Source organism: Boleophthalmus pectinirostris, unplaced genomic scaffold (genome assembly GCF_026225935.1).
Source record: "Boleophthalmus pectinirostris isolate CB_2022bp ecotype Guang Dong unplaced genomic scaffold, ASM2622593v1 HiC_scaffold_12, whole genome shotgun sequence".
NCBI classification, from domain to species: domain Eukaryota; kingdom Metazoa; phylum Chordata; class Actinopteri; order Gobiiformes; family Gobiidae; genus Boleophthalmus; species Boleophthalmus pectinirostris.
The window spans coordinates 34,788,120-34,805,430 of NW_026571018.1; the positions used below are offsets into that span (position 1 = coordinate 34,788,120).

Consider the following 17,311-nt stretch of genomic DNA (forward strand, 5'->3'; position numbering starts at 1 on the left):
ACGACAAATACTTTGCAGCTTACATGATCTCACAATACAATGGGAGCTGTTGGTTCAGTAGAAAACCATTAGGCTAAAATAACCCATGTGTGATTCTAAGATAATGTGAGAAAGAAAAGGAAGTAGCTCACTGAAGAACGTCCCGAGTCGTGAGTGAAAACAGTTGCATCATCAAAGCGATTCCCAAAGCCGCAGAGGACACAGCGAGAGGACGCACACATGCACAGCAGACCAGACGCACAAACACTCTCCAAAGAACTTTCAATGACTAAAAACATCTACAAACCTTGATTAAAAAACTCTAAAACTACTTACTTAAAGATGGAGTACCTTTTCCAAACCGTGAAAGGAGAAAGTGTATTTAAATTTAACCTCTTTTTTCCCCGAGTGCTGAAGGCCACGGAAAAATGGACAATAAATAAATAGAGCGGCTCGGTTCCTGTTTTCGGCCAGCCACACGATTTGTAATTACTTTTGTTTTACTCTCATTGTAGCACTGCTTTTCTCAAGAGATGTAACTCAGCAGCACTTGGCAAAAGTAAACACGAGGAATAAACATATCGTGAGAGTCACCTATGTGCACGTAAAAGTGGCATGAGATCTTGTCCCTTCACTAAGTTACAGTAGAATCTATAGGGAAAATATAAACAGTATAATTCATTTACGAGAAAAAAACAAGTCGGGTACACTTTGTAATGATTTGGTAAACTTGTGAATCAGATGAAGTAGCGTCTCCAGATGTTTGATTCTGTCGCTATTGTTTTGTAAGTGGATTGTACATTGTCCAAGTGCTACTGGGAATTATGGCTGGGTATCATTAAGAAGTTACCGATACGATACATATCTCGATACATAGGCCACGATACGATACATACCTCGATACATAGGCCAAGATACGATGCAAATTATCTTGATACATAGGCCACATACGCATACATATTTGATACATAGGCCAAGATACGATACATATCTTGATACACAGGCCAAGATACGATACATATCTACATGATACATAGGCCAAAGATACGATACATATCTGATACCACAGGCCAAGATACGATACATATCTTGATACATAGGCCAAGATACGATACATATCTTGATACATAGGCCAAGATACGATACATATCTTGATACATAGGCCAAGATATGATACATATCTTGATACATAGGCCAAGATACGCCAAGGTCATGGGTTCAATCCCCGTACGGGCCAGCTGGGATTTGACACATATCATAACATGGAAAATTGATGATTGTGGACCAATGCTTTCATCTCAAACCATGCTCTGAAGCAAAACTTATCACCTCCTATTTGCAGAATGAACTAGAACTTTATGGGGTTGATGCAACACTGTGTTGTTGACACATTTCAGACTTGATTTCATGCGTGGAAAGCATAATTTAAACACTTCTCCTAAGTTGTCCGGCAGTGGAAGGAATACTTTGAGGATCTCCTCAATCCCACCGTCACGTCTTCCGAGGAGGAGGCCGAGACTGGGGACTCGGAGGCGGACTCATCCATCACCCTGGCTGAAGTCACCGAGGTGGTTGGAAAGCTCCTTGGTGGCAAGGCTCCGGGGTTGATGAGATCCGTCCTGAGTACCTAAGTCTCTGGATGTTGTGGGGCTGTCTTGGCTGACACGCCTCTTCAACATCGGTGGCGGTCGGGACAGTACCTCTGGGCTGGCAAAACCCGGTGGTCTCCCTCTGTATAAGAAGGGGGATCGGAGGGTGTGTTCCAAACTATAGGGAATCACCTCCTCAAGCCTTCCCGGTATAGGTCTATGCCAGGGTACTGGAGAGGAGAATCCGGCCGATAGTCGAACCTCGGATCCAGGAAGAGCAGTGTGTTTTCGTCCTGGCCGTGGAACACTGGACCAGCTCTACAACTCTCCATCGGGTGCTCGAGGGTTCATGGGAGTTTGCCCAACCAGTCCACATGTGCTTTGTGGACTTGGAGAAGGCATTGACCGTGTCCCTCAATGGTGTCCTGTGGGGGTGCTCTGGGAGTATGGGGTCTGGGGCCCTTTGCTAAGGGCTGTCCGGTCCCTGTATGACCGGAGCAGGAGCTGTGTTCGCATTGCGGGCAGTAAATCAGACCTGTTCCCGGTGCATGTTGGACTCCGCTAGGGCTGCCCTTTGTCACCGGTTCTGTTCATTGTTTTTATGGACAGAAATTTCTAGGCGCAGTCAGGGGCCGGAGGGGGTCCGGTTTTGGGGACCACAGGATCTCATCTCTGCTGTTATTGCGGATGATGTTGTCCTGTTGGCTTCATCGAACCAGGACCTGCAATGTGCACTGGGGCGGTTTGCAGCCGAGTGTGAAGCGGCTGGGATCTTCTAAGTCTGAGGCCATGGTTCTCGACCGGAAAAAGGTGGCTTGCCCTCTCCGGGTGGGTGGGGAGTCTTTTCTAACTTTGCTATAAAAATTCTAAGAGTCAAAGTGATTCACACAAAAAATGGCCGGTTAGCTCAGTTGGTTAGAGCGTAGTGCTAATAACGCCAAGGGCATGGGTTCGATCCCCATACGGGCCAGCTTACTTTTAACACATATCATGAAAGACTGATGTCTGTGGACCAATGCTTTGAAGCGAAACTTATCACCTCCTATTTGCAGAATGAACTAGAATTTACGGGGTTGATGCAACACTGTGTTGTTGACACATTTCAGACTTGATTTCATGTTTGGAAAGCATCAATTTAAAGACTTCTCCTAAGACATTCTGAAGTATTTTACTCTGTTATAGCAAGTGGTGGACTTTACCCAAAGTTCACGGACTGGAAGTCAATTGCTCGACCTTTGGTTCCCTGAAGATACTTCTGCACCAACTCCAATCGAAAATATTCTCATGTGCAGTAGCAAATCATTGTATCACCAGACTTTTCTGACTTTACTAAGAGTCAAAGTGACTAACAGAAATCATGGCCGGTTAGCTCAGTTGGTTAGAGCGTGGTGCTAATAACGCCAAGGTCATGGGTTCGATCCCCATACGGGCCAGCTAAGATTTAACACATATCTTAACATGAAAGACTGTGGACCAAGTGACCCAAATCTGATTCTATGTGACCTGTATCCAATCTTTTTATGACAGTCTGAATGGCACAGATCCGATTTTTTCAAATGCGACCAGCCATTGGAATTCTCCTAAACCGATTACATATGGCAAGTAGGGACTTTACCCAAAGTTCATGGACTGGAGTCAATGCTCGACCTTTGGTTCCCTGAAGATACTTCTGCACCAACTCCAATCGAAAATATTCTATGTGCAGTAGCAAGTCATTGTATCACCAGACTTTTCTAACTTTACTAAAACTAAGAAATCCTCTCAATGCATGGCCAGTTAGCTCAGTTGGTTAGAGCGTGGTGCTAATAACAAGATCATTTCGATACGGGCCAGCTAAGATTTAACACGTATCTCAACATGAAAGACTGTGGACCAAGTGACCCAAACTGATTCTATGTGACCTGTATCCAATCTTTTTATGACAGTCTGAATGGCACAGATCCGATTTTTTCAAATGCGACCCAGGCCACTTGGATATGTGGTCCTGAAACCGATACATATCTGATCTTTTGACATGCGACTTCAGTGTGAATGGCCAAAGCGCATTCATTCGACCTACACGTTATGAACAAGCCACAAACGTCACTATTCTGCACTGAAGAAGGCGAAAATTGTTAATGAACTCCGTGTCACTGAAGCGAAGCACATCGCCACTCACCACTCTTGGCTACGTCTCCACATCCACACGTTCCTTTCAACGGACGTCGCTGCCGCTGTCCCACAAAACACCACGGCCAAAAACCTCGTCCTTCTCCTTCTCAGTCTCCTCCTTAGCAAGTGGTGGACTTTACCCAAAGTTCATGGACTGGAGTCAGATTGCTCGACCCTTTGGTTCCCTGAAGATACTTCTGCACCAACTCCAATCGAAAATATTCTCCATGTGCAGTAGCAAATCATTATATCACCAGACTTTTCTAACTTTACTATAAAAATTCAAAGAGTCTAAGAAATTCACACAAGGCATGGCCCATATCTTAACATGGAAAACTGATGACTGTGTATCAATGCTCTGAGGCAAAACTTATCACCTATTTGCAAAATGAACTAGAACTTTATGGGGTTGATGCAACACTGTGTTGTTGACACATTTCAGACTTGATTTCATGTTTGGAAAGCATCAATTTAAAGACTTCTCCTAAGTATTTAACTTCGTTTTAGTAAGTGGTGGACTTTACCCAAAGTTCATGGACTGGAGTCAGATTGCTCGACCCTTTGGTTCCCTGAAGATACTTCTGCACCAACTCCAATCGAAAATATTCTCATGTGCAGTAGCAAGTCATTATATCACCAGACTTTTCTGACTTTACTATAAAAATTCAAAGAATCTAAGAAATTCACACACAGCATGGCCAGTTAGCTCAGTTGGTTAGAGCGTGGTGCTAATAACGCCAAGGTCATGGGTTCGATCCCCATACGGGCCAGCTAAGATTTAACACATATCTTAACATGGAAAACTGGTGATTGTGGACCAATGCTTTCATCACAAGCCATGCCCTGAAGTGAAACTTATCACCTCCTATTTGCAGAATGAACTAGAACTTTATGGGGTTGATGCAACACTGTGTTGTTGACACATTTCAGACTTGATTTCATGCGTGGAAAGCGTAATTTAAACTTCCTTCGGCAGTGGATACTTTGAGGATCTCCTCAATCCCACCGTCACGTCTTCTGAGGAGGAGGCCGGCTGGGGACTCGGATGCGACTCATCCATCACCCTGGCTGAAGTCACGAGGTTTTTGTGAAAGGCTCCGGGGTTGGATGAGATCCGTCCTGAGTACCTTAAGTCTCTGGATGTTGTGGGGCTGTCTTGGCTGACACGCCTCTTCAACATCGCGTGGCGGTCGGGGACAGTACCTCTGGGCTGGCAAACCGGGGTGGTGGTCCCTCTGTATAAGAAGGGGGATCGGAGGGTGTGTTCCAACTATAGGGGAATCACACTCCTCAGCCTTCCCGGTAAGGTCTATGCCAGGGTACTGGAGAGGAGAATCCGGCCGATAGTCGAACCTCGGATCCAGGAAGAGCAGTGTGGTTTTCGTCCTGGCCGTGGAACACTGGACCAGCTCTACACTCTCCATAGGGTGCTCGAGGGTTCATGGGAGTTTGCCCAACCAGTCCACATGTGCTTTGTGGACTTGGAGAAGGCATTCCACCGTGTCCCTCGTGGTGTCCTGTGGGGGGTGCTCTGGGAGTATGGGGTCTGGGGCCCTTTGCTAAGGGCTGTCCGGTCCCTGTATGACCGGAGCAGGAGCTGTGTTCGCATTGCGGGCAGTAAATCAGACCTGTTCCCGGTGCATGTTGGACTCCGCCAGGGCTGCCCTTTGTCACCGGTTCTGTTCATTGTTTTTATGGACAGAATTTCTAGGCGCAGTCAGGGGCCGGAGGGGGTCCGGTTTGGGGACCACAGGATCTCATCTCTGCTGTTTGCGGATGATGTTGTCCTGTTGGCTTCATCGAACCAGGACCTGCAATGTGCACTGGGGCGGTTGCAGCCGAGTGTGAAGCGGCTGGGATCTTCTAAGTCTGAGGCCATGGTTCTCGACCGGAAAAAGGTGGCTTGCCCTCTCCGGGTGGGTGGGGAGTCTTTTCTAACTTTACTATAAAAATTCTAAGAGTCAAAGTGATTCACACAAGGCATGGCCGGTTAGCTCAGTTGGTTAGAGCGTGGTGCTAATAACGCCAAGGTCATGGGTTCGATCCCCATACGGGCCAGCTGACTTTTAACACATATCATGGAAGACTGATGACTGTGGACCAATGCTTTGAAGCGAAACTTATCACCTCCTATTTGCAGAATGAACTAGAATTTACGGGGTTGATGCAACACTGTGTTGTTGACACATTTCAGACTTGATTTCATGCGTGGAAAGCATAATTTAAAGACTTCTCCTAAGACATTCTGAAGTATTTTACTCTGTTATAGCAAGTAGTGGACTTTACCCAAAGTTCATGGACTGGAGTCAGATTGCTCGACCCTTTGGTTCCCTGAAGATACTTCTGCACCAACTCCAATCGAAAATATTCTCATGTGCAGTAGCAAGTCATTGTATCACCAGACTTTTCTGACTTTACTATAAAAATTCTAAGAGTCAAAGTGACTAACACAAATCATGGCCGGTTAGCTCAGTTGGTTAGAGCGTGGTGCTAATAAAGCCAAGGTCATGGGTTCGATCCCCATACAGGCCAGCTAAGATTTAACACGTATCTGAACATGAAAGACTGTGGACCAAGTGCCCCAAATCTGATTGTATGTGACCTGTATACAGTCTGGAATGGCACAGATCCGATTTTTTTCAAATGCGACCCAGGCCACTTTGGATATGTGGTCCTGAAACGATACATATCTGATCTTTTGAATGCGACTTCAGTGTGAATGGCCAAAGCGCATTCAATTCGACCTACACGTATGAAAAGCCACAAACGCACTGTTCTGCACTGAAGAGGCGAAAATTGTAATGAACTCCGTGCACTGAAGCGAAGCACATCGCCACTCACCACTCTTGGCTACGTCTCCAATCCACACGTTCTCAACGGACCGTCGCTGCCGCGTCCCAAAAAACACCACGGCCAAAAAACCTCGTCCTTCTCCTNTAACGCCAATCAGGGTTCGACCCATACGGCACTAAGATTTAACACGTATCTTAACATGAAAGACAGTGGACCAAGTGACCCAATCTGATTTATGTGCCCTGTATCCAATGTTTTGACAGTCTGAATGGCACAGATCAATTTTTTCAATGCGACCCAGGCCACTTGGATATGTGCCCTGAAACCGAAACATATCTGATCTTTTGCATCGACTTCAGTGAATGGCCAAAGCACATTCATTCGACCTACCGTTATGAACAAGCCACAAACGTCACTATTCTCACTGAGAAGGCGAAAATTGTTATGAACTCCGTTATAGCGAAGCACATCGCCACTCACCACTCTTGGTACGTCTCCACATTCCACACTTCCTTTCAACGGACGTCGCTGCCGCTGTCCCACAAAACACCACGCCAAAAACCTCGTCCTTCTCCTTCTCAGTCTCTCCTTAGCAAGTAGTGGACTTTACCCAAAGTTCATGGACTGGAGTCAGATTGCTCGACCCTTTGGTTCCCTGAAGATACTTCTGCACCAACTCCAATCGAAAATATTCTCATGTGCAGTAGCAAGTCACTGTATCACCAGACTTTTCTGACTTTACTATAAAAATTCTAAGAGTCAAAGTGATTCACACAAGGTATGGCCGGTTAGCTCAGTTGGTTAGAGCGTGGTGCTAATAACGCCAAGGTCATGGGTTCGATCCCCATACGGGCCAGCTGACTTTTAACACATATCATGGAAGACTGATGACTGTGGACCAATGCTTTGAAGCGAAACTTATCACCTCCTATTTGCAGAATGAACTAGAATTTACGGGGTTGATGCAACACTGTGTTGTTGACACATTTCAGACTTGATTTCATGCGTGGAAAGCATAATTTAAAGACTTCTCCTAAGACATTCTGAAGTATTTTACTCTGTTATAGCAAGTAGTGGACTTTACCCAAAGCTCATAGACTGGAGTCAAATTGCTCGACCTTTTGGTTCCCTGAAGATACTCCGGCACCAACTCCAATCGAAAATATTCTCATGTGCAGTAGCAAATCATTATATCACCAGACTTTTCTAACTTTACTATAAAAATTCAAAGAGTCTAAGAAATTCACAAAAGTCATGGCTGGTTAGCTCAGTTGGTTAGAGCGTGGTGCTAATAACGCCAAGGTCATGGGTTCGATCCCCATACGGGCCAGCTAAGATTTAACACCTATCTTAACATGAAAGACTGTGGACCAAGTGACCCAAATCTGATTCTACATGACCTGTAGACAGTCTGAATGGCACAGATCCAATTTTTTCAAATGCGACCCAGGCCACTTGGATATGTGGTCCTGAAACCGATACATATCTGATCTTTTGACATGCGACTTCAGTGTGAATGGCCAAAGCGCATTCATTCGACCTACACGTTATGAACAAGCCACAAACGTCACTATTCTGCACTGAAGAAGGCGAAAATTGTTAATGAACTCCGTGTCACTGAAGCGAAGCACATCACCACTCACCACTCTTGGCTACGCTCCATCCACACGTTCCTTTCAACGGACGTCGCTGCCGCTGTCCCCAAAACACCACGGCCAAAAACCTCGTCCTTCTCCTTCTCAGTCTCCTCCTTAGCAAGTAGTGGACTTTACCCAAAGTTCATGGACTGGAGTCAGATTGCTCGACCCTTTGGTTCCCTGAAGATACTTCTGCACCAACTCCAATCGAAAATATTCTCATGTGCAGTAGCAAATCATTATATCACCAGACTTTTCTAACTTTACTATAAAAATTCAAAGAGTCTAAGAAATTCACAAAAGGCATGGCCGGTTAGCTCAGTTGGTTAGAGCGTGGTGCTAATAACGCCAAGGTCATGGTTCAATCCGTACGGCCAGCTGGGAATTGACACGTATCTTAACATGGAAAATTGGTGATTGTGGACCAATGCTTTCATCACAAGCCATGCCCTGAAGCAAAACTTATCACCTCCTATTTGCAGAATGAACTAGAACTTTATGGGGTTGATGCAACACTGTGTTGTTGACACATTTCAGACTTGATTTCATGCGTGGAAAGCATCAATTTAAACACTTCTCCTAAGACATTCTGAAGTATTTTACTCTGTTATAGCAAGTAGTGGACTTTACCCAAAGCTCATGGACTGGAGTCAAATTGCTCGACCTTTTGGTTCCCTGAAGATACTCCGGCACCAACTCCAATCGAAAATATTCTCATGTGCAGTAGCAAATCATTATATCACCACTTTTCTAACTTTACTATAAAAATTCAAAGAATCTAAGAAATTCACACAAAGCATGGCCGGTTAGCTCAGTTGGTTAGAGCGTGGTGCTAATAACGCCAAGGTCATGGGTTCGATCCCCATACAGGCCAGCTGACTTTAAACACATATCTCAACATGGATGACTGTGGACCAATGACACATTTCAGACTTGATTTTGTGTTTGGAAAGCATCAATTTAAAGACTTCTCCTAAGACATTCTGAAGTATTTAACGTTGTTTTAGCAAGTAGTGGACTTTACCCAAAGTTCATGGACTGGAGTCAGATTGCTCGACCCTTTGGTTCCCTGAAGATACTCCGGCACCAACTCCAATCGAAAATATTCTCAAGTCATTGTATCACTTTTCTAACTTTACTATAAAAATTCAAAGAGTCTAAGAAATTCACACAAGGCATGGCTGGTTAGCTCAGTTGGTTAGAGCGTGGTGCTAATAACGCCAAGGTCACGGGTTCAATCCCCGTACGGGCCACCTGAGTTTTAACACATATCTTAATATGACTTCATAGATGAACAAAATATGACTACACAACTCTCTTATATGTTTGTGGTAAAACAGGGCTGTGGGTGAGTTTGTAGTAAAAAGAAATTACATCATTTTAGGAAAATCATCAAAACCAGCCCTCTATATCGGTCCAAAAGTTGACATTTTAATCAGCCTTCAGTTTCTCCAGATTCTAAACCACAGAAAAGTCTATATTGGCTGATTTCTAGTGTCACTGTCAAGAAGTGTATAATTTATTGTGCTATTTTGTGAAGCAATATATCACTCTCCAAATTGTGTTATCATGTAAAGCTACAGAAAATGCACAGTAGCCCTATGGTTTACTAAAGGTCACATTTTTAGTGGCAGTGTAAATGCGAACTGTATAGAGAGCTCACCACAGCCTTGTCCCAGATGAGGGCCATGCGCTCCTCCACTCCGTTGACTCCTTCTGGGATCTGAGTGAAGTCGTCTTTTCCGATGGCCTTCTGAGCCACGCTGAAGGTGCAGTGAGCGCTGCCCGTCACGCTGAGGTCCCCACTGCACAAACACACAAGAGACTGGCTTCAAATCATATCACAAACTCACTACAGCTTTTCTAATACTTTTCTATAACCTCTTGTTAACATTAGAGTTCATATATGGAGCTCAACCCCCAGACTTTTCAAACATTTCAAATATTAAGATTTAAGGCATCGCCATAACACAGTTGTTTTATGTCCAAAAAGCACATTTAAAATGCAAGGCTGGACACAGGTCAGTCTTTTCTAGTCAGATTATGTTAAAATAAAACTCAGATTAAAGTCTACAGAGCGTCTGACAGAGCAGAGCCTTTCAGTTAGCATCACAACTTCAGGGAATGTTGATGACATCAGCAGCAAATATCAATACTATTGCACTCATTTTTTGAGGTGAATAGAAATACCAGTTTGTCAAAACCTGATCCCATCAGATCTCAGAAGCTCAGGGGCTGGGCCTGGTTAGTACTTGGATGGGAGATAACTGGGAAAATCAGGTGCCACAGGGGGGCGCCAGTCACAAAAACTGTCATTGTGTCCTGAAGCAATACAGTTCATTCACGTTGCCTAGTATGAAAGTGGTGTGTGTGTGAGTGATGGTGGTGGTCGGAGGGGCCGATGGTGCAGATTGGCAGCCTCACTTCCATTAGGCATTGTGGCTGCAATAGTAGTTTACCACCACTGAGAGTGGAGGGAATGACTAATGATCTGTAAAGTGCTTTGGAAAGTCACAATATAAATGCAATGATGAATTCAAAGTTAATTATCTAGTTCTTGGTTTGTACTTCAGATACTTTGGCCAAACCTCCTTGTCAAAGCCTGATCTTGTAAGATCTCAATAGTTAAACAGGGCCTGGCCTGGTTAGTACCTGGATGGGAAACCACCAGGAACATGAGGAGCCACATGGGGGCGCCAGTGGTAAAAAAAAAACAACTCACATTGTGTCCTTAGGCAAGACACTTCACCCACATTGCCAAGTTCATGAAAGTGGTGTGTGTAAGTGTTGGTGGTGGTCAGAGGGACCGATGGTGCAGATTGGCAGCCTTGTTTCCATCAGTCTGTGTCAGGGCAGCTGTGACTATAATAGTAGTTCACCACCTCAGAGTATGGAGTGACTGAATAATGCACCAAACTGTAAAGCAACTTTGAGTGTCTGGAAAAGCGCTGTATAAAACAAATGAAATATAATTATAATAATTATTATTATTCAAAACAAAAGAAGACATTGACAGTGCTACGTGTATCCAAGTGGAGATAAAATATGTATTTCAAAAATGCATGTTACAATTCCAATTTCTATTATAAATTTGGTTTTGGTTTACGGGGCTTTTGAAATGACTACTGTAATTTGAAAAGAAATTACATATTTTGATCCAACACAAAGGTAAAAATAGTCATTAAACTGCATGTAAGACACAAAGGTTTATTTTTGCACCAAACGCAGACTCATTTTCCATTCATTTCACTGCTTTGTCACTGCTGCCTTCTCGTTTACAGCAGACATTTAGCATAGATTTCATTACACACTGAACGTGCTATAAAGAGACTTCCTTGGATACTCTGTTTTTCCCAACAACATAATTTGCTGTAATGACCTTGATGAGTGGAAATCATTTTTCAGAAGGGCACAATTAGAAGAGTGTTTTCAGGGTTAAAAAAAGAGAGAAATTATGGTATGTTTGTTGATTTTCTGTAATATTGTAACTATGGAAATCAGTGAAATGTAATGAAATGCTATTGCGAGCTAAACACACTGAAGTCTGTCCTAGCAACAAAAAATAGCTTCTTTCTTTTTTCAAACTCTGTAGATCACTGTAACTCTACTGAAATACTAAATGACAACAGTGAGTTATGAAATACAGTTTCATGTATTATTATGATGTGACTCCAACATGTCATGTCAGAATGTACGTGAACAAACAGAATAACTTTGAGTCGAAAAAAAAATCTGACGCTAATTGATACTAAAACTAATATCAAAACTAGATTCTCATTTGACTTTGAGTATCAATACTGAAAAGCCCACATAAACAAGACAAATTTGACATTTTCTTAAAGACGCACTATGAAACTTTTTGGTACAGGTTTCATCACTTTCTTGTTTCTATGGAAATGTCATTGCTCTGGGATGTTCCACAGTATGACATTAAACAGATCTGCCTTACATTTAGTCAATTACAGGTGGTTTTATAGTTCAAAAATACCTAGAAAAAAAGACATTCTGACTGAGCAGGGTTCCCTCTCCACAGATCTGACCTGTAACTTGGCAAACAATCCATGGTCTACATCTCCACAATTTCAGAATAATCTTGAGCTTTGGCAGAGGTACTCTGATTTGCAGTGTATTTATTCATTTATTAATAACAATTATAATTGTTAATTCATTTCATCAGGGCTGATCCACCCTGATAAAATAACCACAACTCAGAGTGACTCTGTCATTCTTCTTTCACCTCAACAAGAATTCTAGCCCTTTGGTCTGATGAGCACCTCTATGTGTAAGTTTTGATCCAGTACAGCTCTCCAATATTGTTATTTTTAATCTTGAGCTTTGTTGGAGATAGTATCAGACCACACATTAATATAAAGAGAGCTCTGTTATATTGTGTTGAAATTGACATTGGATTGGAATCGGTATCGGTATCGAGTATTGAGTCAGCACCTTAGTACTGAAATCAAGTTAGATGTTTTATTATTGTGTCAACACAATTATGCAGGCCTAACAGATAAACTTATGTCATATCAAAGCCATCAGTTCCATCTGTGCACTGTACTTCCTTACCCCACCTATACTTATATTATCTCATAGTTATATTATATATTATATATTATAATATTTCCTACTGTACTTTTATGTGCAAGTCTGTATGTGAGTACCTTTTTTGACAGTCTTTTGCCATTTTTACCACTTCTATTATTTTGAATTGTATTGCCATGTATTTTTCCTCTTTGTTATTATATTGCATTGTATAAGTTAGTGTTTACAAGTCATTTGGGTTTGTCTAAGCCAGGAGCGGGCAAACTACAGCCCAGGGGCCAAATGTGACCCTTTAATCATTTTACTTTGGCCCGCTGAACTTGAATAATAATAATAATTTTCAGTGTTTTAAAAGCCATTTCAGTAAATAGCAAATACTGTGGGACTTGAAAGACAGATATTTTGTTGTAATGTGTAATGATTTTCAATTATAGGATATTTCAATAACAAGGGATATGTTTTCTACATATCATGTTACATGTTATTTTTTTTCTCTTATGAGGTGGATTACCAAAAAACTCCATCCATCTGCTCCTGGTCCAGCCCTTCAGTCAAATTTTAGAACCCTTTGTGGTCCATGAGTCAAAACGTTCGCCCACCCCTGGTCTAAGTCCAAGTGTGGCTGTCTGTCTCTGTCTCTCTCACAGCCTACAGTGGAGTGATAAGTATAGAACTGTGATATAACCTGGAGAGCAGAGTGTGGAGATAGTCCGGGGTGGTGGGGTCTGGACTCAGAGGAGGAGAGGTCACGAAGGACGCAGCTTTGGCCCAGTTCTTGCTCCAGTAGTGAGTCCCGTCAGTGCCCAGACTCGCTGTGATGGGCTCCCCGAACACGACATTACCTGTAAACACACACAAGCACACGTTCACCATTTTTACACAAGTTCACACTGTAGAACTTTGCTTAACATTTTTAAAAATATATACAACAGTGCTAATCATGGAAACCAACTTTTAACAATACAAAATCTACTTTAAATGTGCACCTCATCAGCCAGAGTTGTGCTTTGTTTCATTCACATTTAACACACTGAACTAAAGGTAAAATGTAGCTGTTAACTTGAAATCCGCTTCATGACATCACAAGGTGGAACAGAGCATGTTGAACTTTGTAGATGTAGACAGATTAGTAATAAACGAGGTCAGCCCTATGTTCCCACAGCTCTATGTTCCCTTATTTCTAAAATTTTTCTTATTTCTAAGAGTTTTCTCAAAATGAAACTCTAAGTCAGGTCATTTTTATTTTTATGTCACATTTAAAGGGATGATTCAGAGTTATTTCAACCTAGGATCCTTTACACCACGACTTCGACATTACATCTGTAGTCTGCTGCAGCTGGAGAATAGGTTGGGTGTAAGTGACGACCAAATTGGGAGAAATGAACATAAATTCAGATGTAAATTGATGATGAGGAAAATGTTGGAACATAGGGCCTGATTTTGGAAAGAAAAAAAAAAAACTTAGAAATGAAAGAACACAGGGCTGAGGGAACGTAGGCCTGCTCCCATAATAAATGACGACTCAAACATGTGCGAATGAAACAAAACACAACTCCAGGTCTGTTTTTGACAATGCAAAAGATGATTTAAAGCTCAGAGTCAATTTTGTGTAATAAAGGACAGTGAAAGAGTTAAAGCACCATTCAGTACACCTGATAGTCCTCGCCAAGTCAATTATTTATGGTCAGATTCTGTTAAAACAAAACTCTGATTTGAGTAACAGAGCTTCAGACATCTCGTCCACCGCAAGGAATGTTTATCACATCAGTTTTCCAGGTACAGCAGCAAGCAGCTGGTGGGGGTGTGATGCTAACTGAAGGTACTTTTCTGTCAGAAGCTCTATTAGGCTACGTTCAGACTGCAGGGCTTAACGCTCAATTCCGATTTTTTTGGAGGTTGTTCACATTTCCAATAAATGTGACTTGTATGTGACTCCAGTGTGAACATTAAACGGCCAAAAGTGTCCGCATTGCACTGGGGACACGATGACTCAACCGCAGCGCGTGCTCTGTGTTTACGGAAGTTGTCCAAACATGGCGCAGTCGAGCACCTGGAGATTTTAAAAGTTCCTCTGTACGGACCAGAACAAGAACAACCTTGCTTTAACCCTCTCCAGGCAGGCGTTGCAGATATCAGCTAAATGCCAATTACCTAATTACTCCAAATCCAATATTTATGAGCTTTTTTTTACTCAGGAGCCTTTTTCCCATCCATGCTGATAAATGGACGATGCAGACGTGCAAGAACGACTACACACAAACGACCTGCCAGAAGTGCAAAGTACTTTTCGTTTACAAAAGATAAAAATGTTTCTTGGGCACCACACGAAAAAAAGTGATGTTGTTCTGCCACTGTAAAGCTGTTACACTGTGCTATGTTTTCATTGTTATGAAAAGTGGTAAACACATAAAGTTATTGTTCATATTATTTCGTCTTCAGTTTTAACCACACCGGCCAATGCTGCAAACTGCAACATCCCAGAACACACTGGATGAAGGTCTCTCCAAAAAAAAGTCAGAGTTATTCTACCCAATGATCATTTCCAAATAATCAGATCCCCGTCATAAATTAATTGAAGCCTGAAGGTAGGAGAAATGGAAGGGAAGGACGAGGTTTTGGCTGGTGTTTGGTGGCGCATAGCGACTTTCCGTTGAAACCGTGTGGATGCGGAGACGTACAAGAGTGGTGAGTGGTGATGGCTTCGCTTTGTGACAATTTTCGCCTACTTCAGCGCAGAATAGTGGACGTTTGTGGCTTGTATAACGTGTAGGTCGGAATGATGCGCCCTTGGCCGTTCACACTGAAGTCGCATTGTCAAAGATCAGTATGTATCGGTTTGGAGCACATATCAAGTGTTCGGGTCACATGAAAAAAAATCTGTGTCGTTCAGACTGTCATTAAAAGATCAGATACAAGTCACATAGGGGCCAAAAAATCAGATTTGGGTAATTTCAGGCTGCAGTCTGAACGCAGCCTTAGATTTTAATCTGATCTTTATTTCAACACAGTCTAACAAGAGAGAGCTGATTTAGTTCCAACTACAACAATAAGACTTTGTGCTCTTGAACAGTTTTTCAACAAGTCGCTCTCACCTTTTAATTTAAAACCAAACACCTAAACAGGATCATGAACGCTCTTGTTGAGTTTGTTTTCAGATTAAAACATCAAACCTCTGGCTGCGTTTCCTAATGCGTGCACTGTATCACCATGGCAACATCTTAACATTCCCCCACAGACATACATTCAGTACCCCCCAGTGTCATGTCACTGCACAGTATCCTCACCCTTCTTGCGGGCCAGGGAGATGATGTCGGCGGCGCTCTTGCTCATGACGCGGGTGACGTACAGCGGACAGTTGGTTTGGCTCGCGATGGTCACAGCCCGAAACACAGCCTCTGCCTCCAGCTGAACAGGAAAAAACATGTGGTAAAATGTCTCTTAAATTACACTCTCCGCTTTGATTAATAGTCAAATACAGATATGTGTTATTAGATTGTATTACTTCCATAAATCAAGTCAGACCTCAATGACATAAGGGCGTAATTGTAGGTTACAAACATGTGATTTTAAAGATGTTTAGTTCTGTTGGATGAGCGTGGATGTCAAAATATCATGATGACACACTGATTCCACTTTGGTGCTTTGGTATAATTTAATCTGCCAAGAATGTATTTTTCTACTACAATAAATTCATTCTTTAACAAAAAAAACAAACAAATAAATAATGTAAATAATGCAAATGAGCACATCATCTTGGAAACTAAACCGTACACTGCTCTATTCCACCATGCCCATGTCTTAATGTTCACCCTAACCTAACCTCTCATTCACTACATAGGCCTGCCCTATTTAGTGGACTATTAAGTGGACTCATTCACAGAGACAGTGGGACAAAATGTCTTATTGGAATGAAATGAACTGAGTAATATAGTAGTTGGGGGTGAGAGGAGTGGCGAGGGCCTTGAACGCCACTTGCGGTTTTAACAAGCTTGTAAGATCCAGAGCAAGGCCCTCAAATTTATCTAAAGTTGAAGTCAAATTCACAAATTAACTTTTGAACATTATCACAAAATCTGTTGCCAATCAGATCTTCATGGTCAGATTTATGTTAGTATCAACTATTTCAATATTTTATCTATCAGTTTTTTTCTAAAGATTTTTCAGATTCCTTCTTTTTTCCCTTTCATTTTCTTCTTAGGGTTGATGGGAGGATCCAAACATCTATCCATGAAAAATCCGTGTATCATTCGTTCATTTCGTTTTCAATTAAAACCAATTAAAGAAAACAAAAAACAACAGTTTTCTTCGCTATTGTCTCCAAAACCAAAATGAAAAAACGGATAACGATTCGTTTTTTCAGTTTCAATTTGTGTTTAAATGAAAATGAAAAAACAGACAACGGCCGTTCCCGTTTACGTGACTTCCGTGACTGCGATGCCAAACTTTTGCACCATGTACGGACTGAACCAGGACTGATCCAAGTCCGAGACCAGACTGGAACCAGAGCAGGACAGACCGGAACCAGAGTGGGACCAGGGCGGACTCCGAGCTTTGACTCCAAGCCTCCGCGGGGTCCGAGCCTCAGCTTCGAGCTCCGGCCCTGCTGTGGGCTCTGAGCCT

General features: G+C 42.5%; 1 protein-coding gene and 9 non-coding genes across 11 annotated transcripts in view; 9 read left to right on the plus strand and 1 right to left on the minus strand.

Annotated features, from left to right (window-relative positions):
* dpysl3 (dihydropyrimidinase like 3) overlaps positions 1-17,311 on the minus strand; it is a 182,452-nt gene that overhangs the window by 52,948 nt on the left and 112,193 nt on the right. For both annotated transcript variants that reach the window (XM_020917905.2, XM_055148671.1), the window contains 3 exons: positions 15,976-16,096; positions 13,377-13,533; positions 9,813-9,954 (listed from right to left, as the gene is read on the minus strand). In XM_020917905.2, coding sequence (XP_020773564.2) covers positions 9,813-9,954; positions 13,377-13,533; positions 15,976-16,096 — 420 coding nt within the window. The remainder of the gene's footprint in view (positions 1-9,812; positions 9,955-13,376; positions 13,534-15,975; positions 16,097-17,311) is intronic.
* Positions 2,465-2,538, plus strand: trnai-aau (transfer RNA isoleucine (anticodon AAU)). The gene has a single exon. It is a non-coding gene; the product is annotated as a tRNA-Ile (tRNA).
* On the plus strand, positions 2,928-3,001 carry trnai-aau (transfer RNA isoleucine (anticodon AAU)). The gene has a single exon. It is a non-coding gene; the product is annotated as a tRNA-Ile (tRNA).
* Positions 4,416-4,489, plus strand: trnai-aau (transfer RNA isoleucine (anticodon AAU)). The gene has a single exon. It is a non-coding gene; the product is annotated as a tRNA-Ile (tRNA).
* Positions 5,704-5,777, plus strand: trnai-aau (transfer RNA isoleucine (anticodon AAU)). Its single transcript has one exon. It is a non-coding gene; the product is annotated as a tRNA-Ile (tRNA).
* trnai-aau (transfer RNA isoleucine (anticodon AAU)) lies at positions 6,178-6,251 on the plus strand. Its single transcript has one exon. It is a non-coding gene; the product is annotated as a tRNA-Ile (tRNA).
* Positions 7,295-7,368, plus strand: trnai-aau (transfer RNA isoleucine (anticodon AAU)). Its single transcript has one exon. It is a non-coding gene; the product is annotated as a tRNA-Ile (tRNA).
* On the plus strand, positions 7,769-7,842 carry trnai-aau (transfer RNA isoleucine (anticodon AAU)). Its single transcript has one exon. It is a non-coding gene; the product is annotated as a tRNA-Ile (tRNA).
* trnai-aau (transfer RNA isoleucine (anticodon AAU)) lies at positions 8,950-9,023 on the plus strand. Its single transcript has one exon. It is a non-coding gene; the product is annotated as a tRNA-Ile (tRNA).
* Positions 9,329-9,402, plus strand: trnai-aau (transfer RNA isoleucine (anticodon AAU)). The gene has a single exon. It is a non-coding gene; the product is annotated as a tRNA-Ile (tRNA).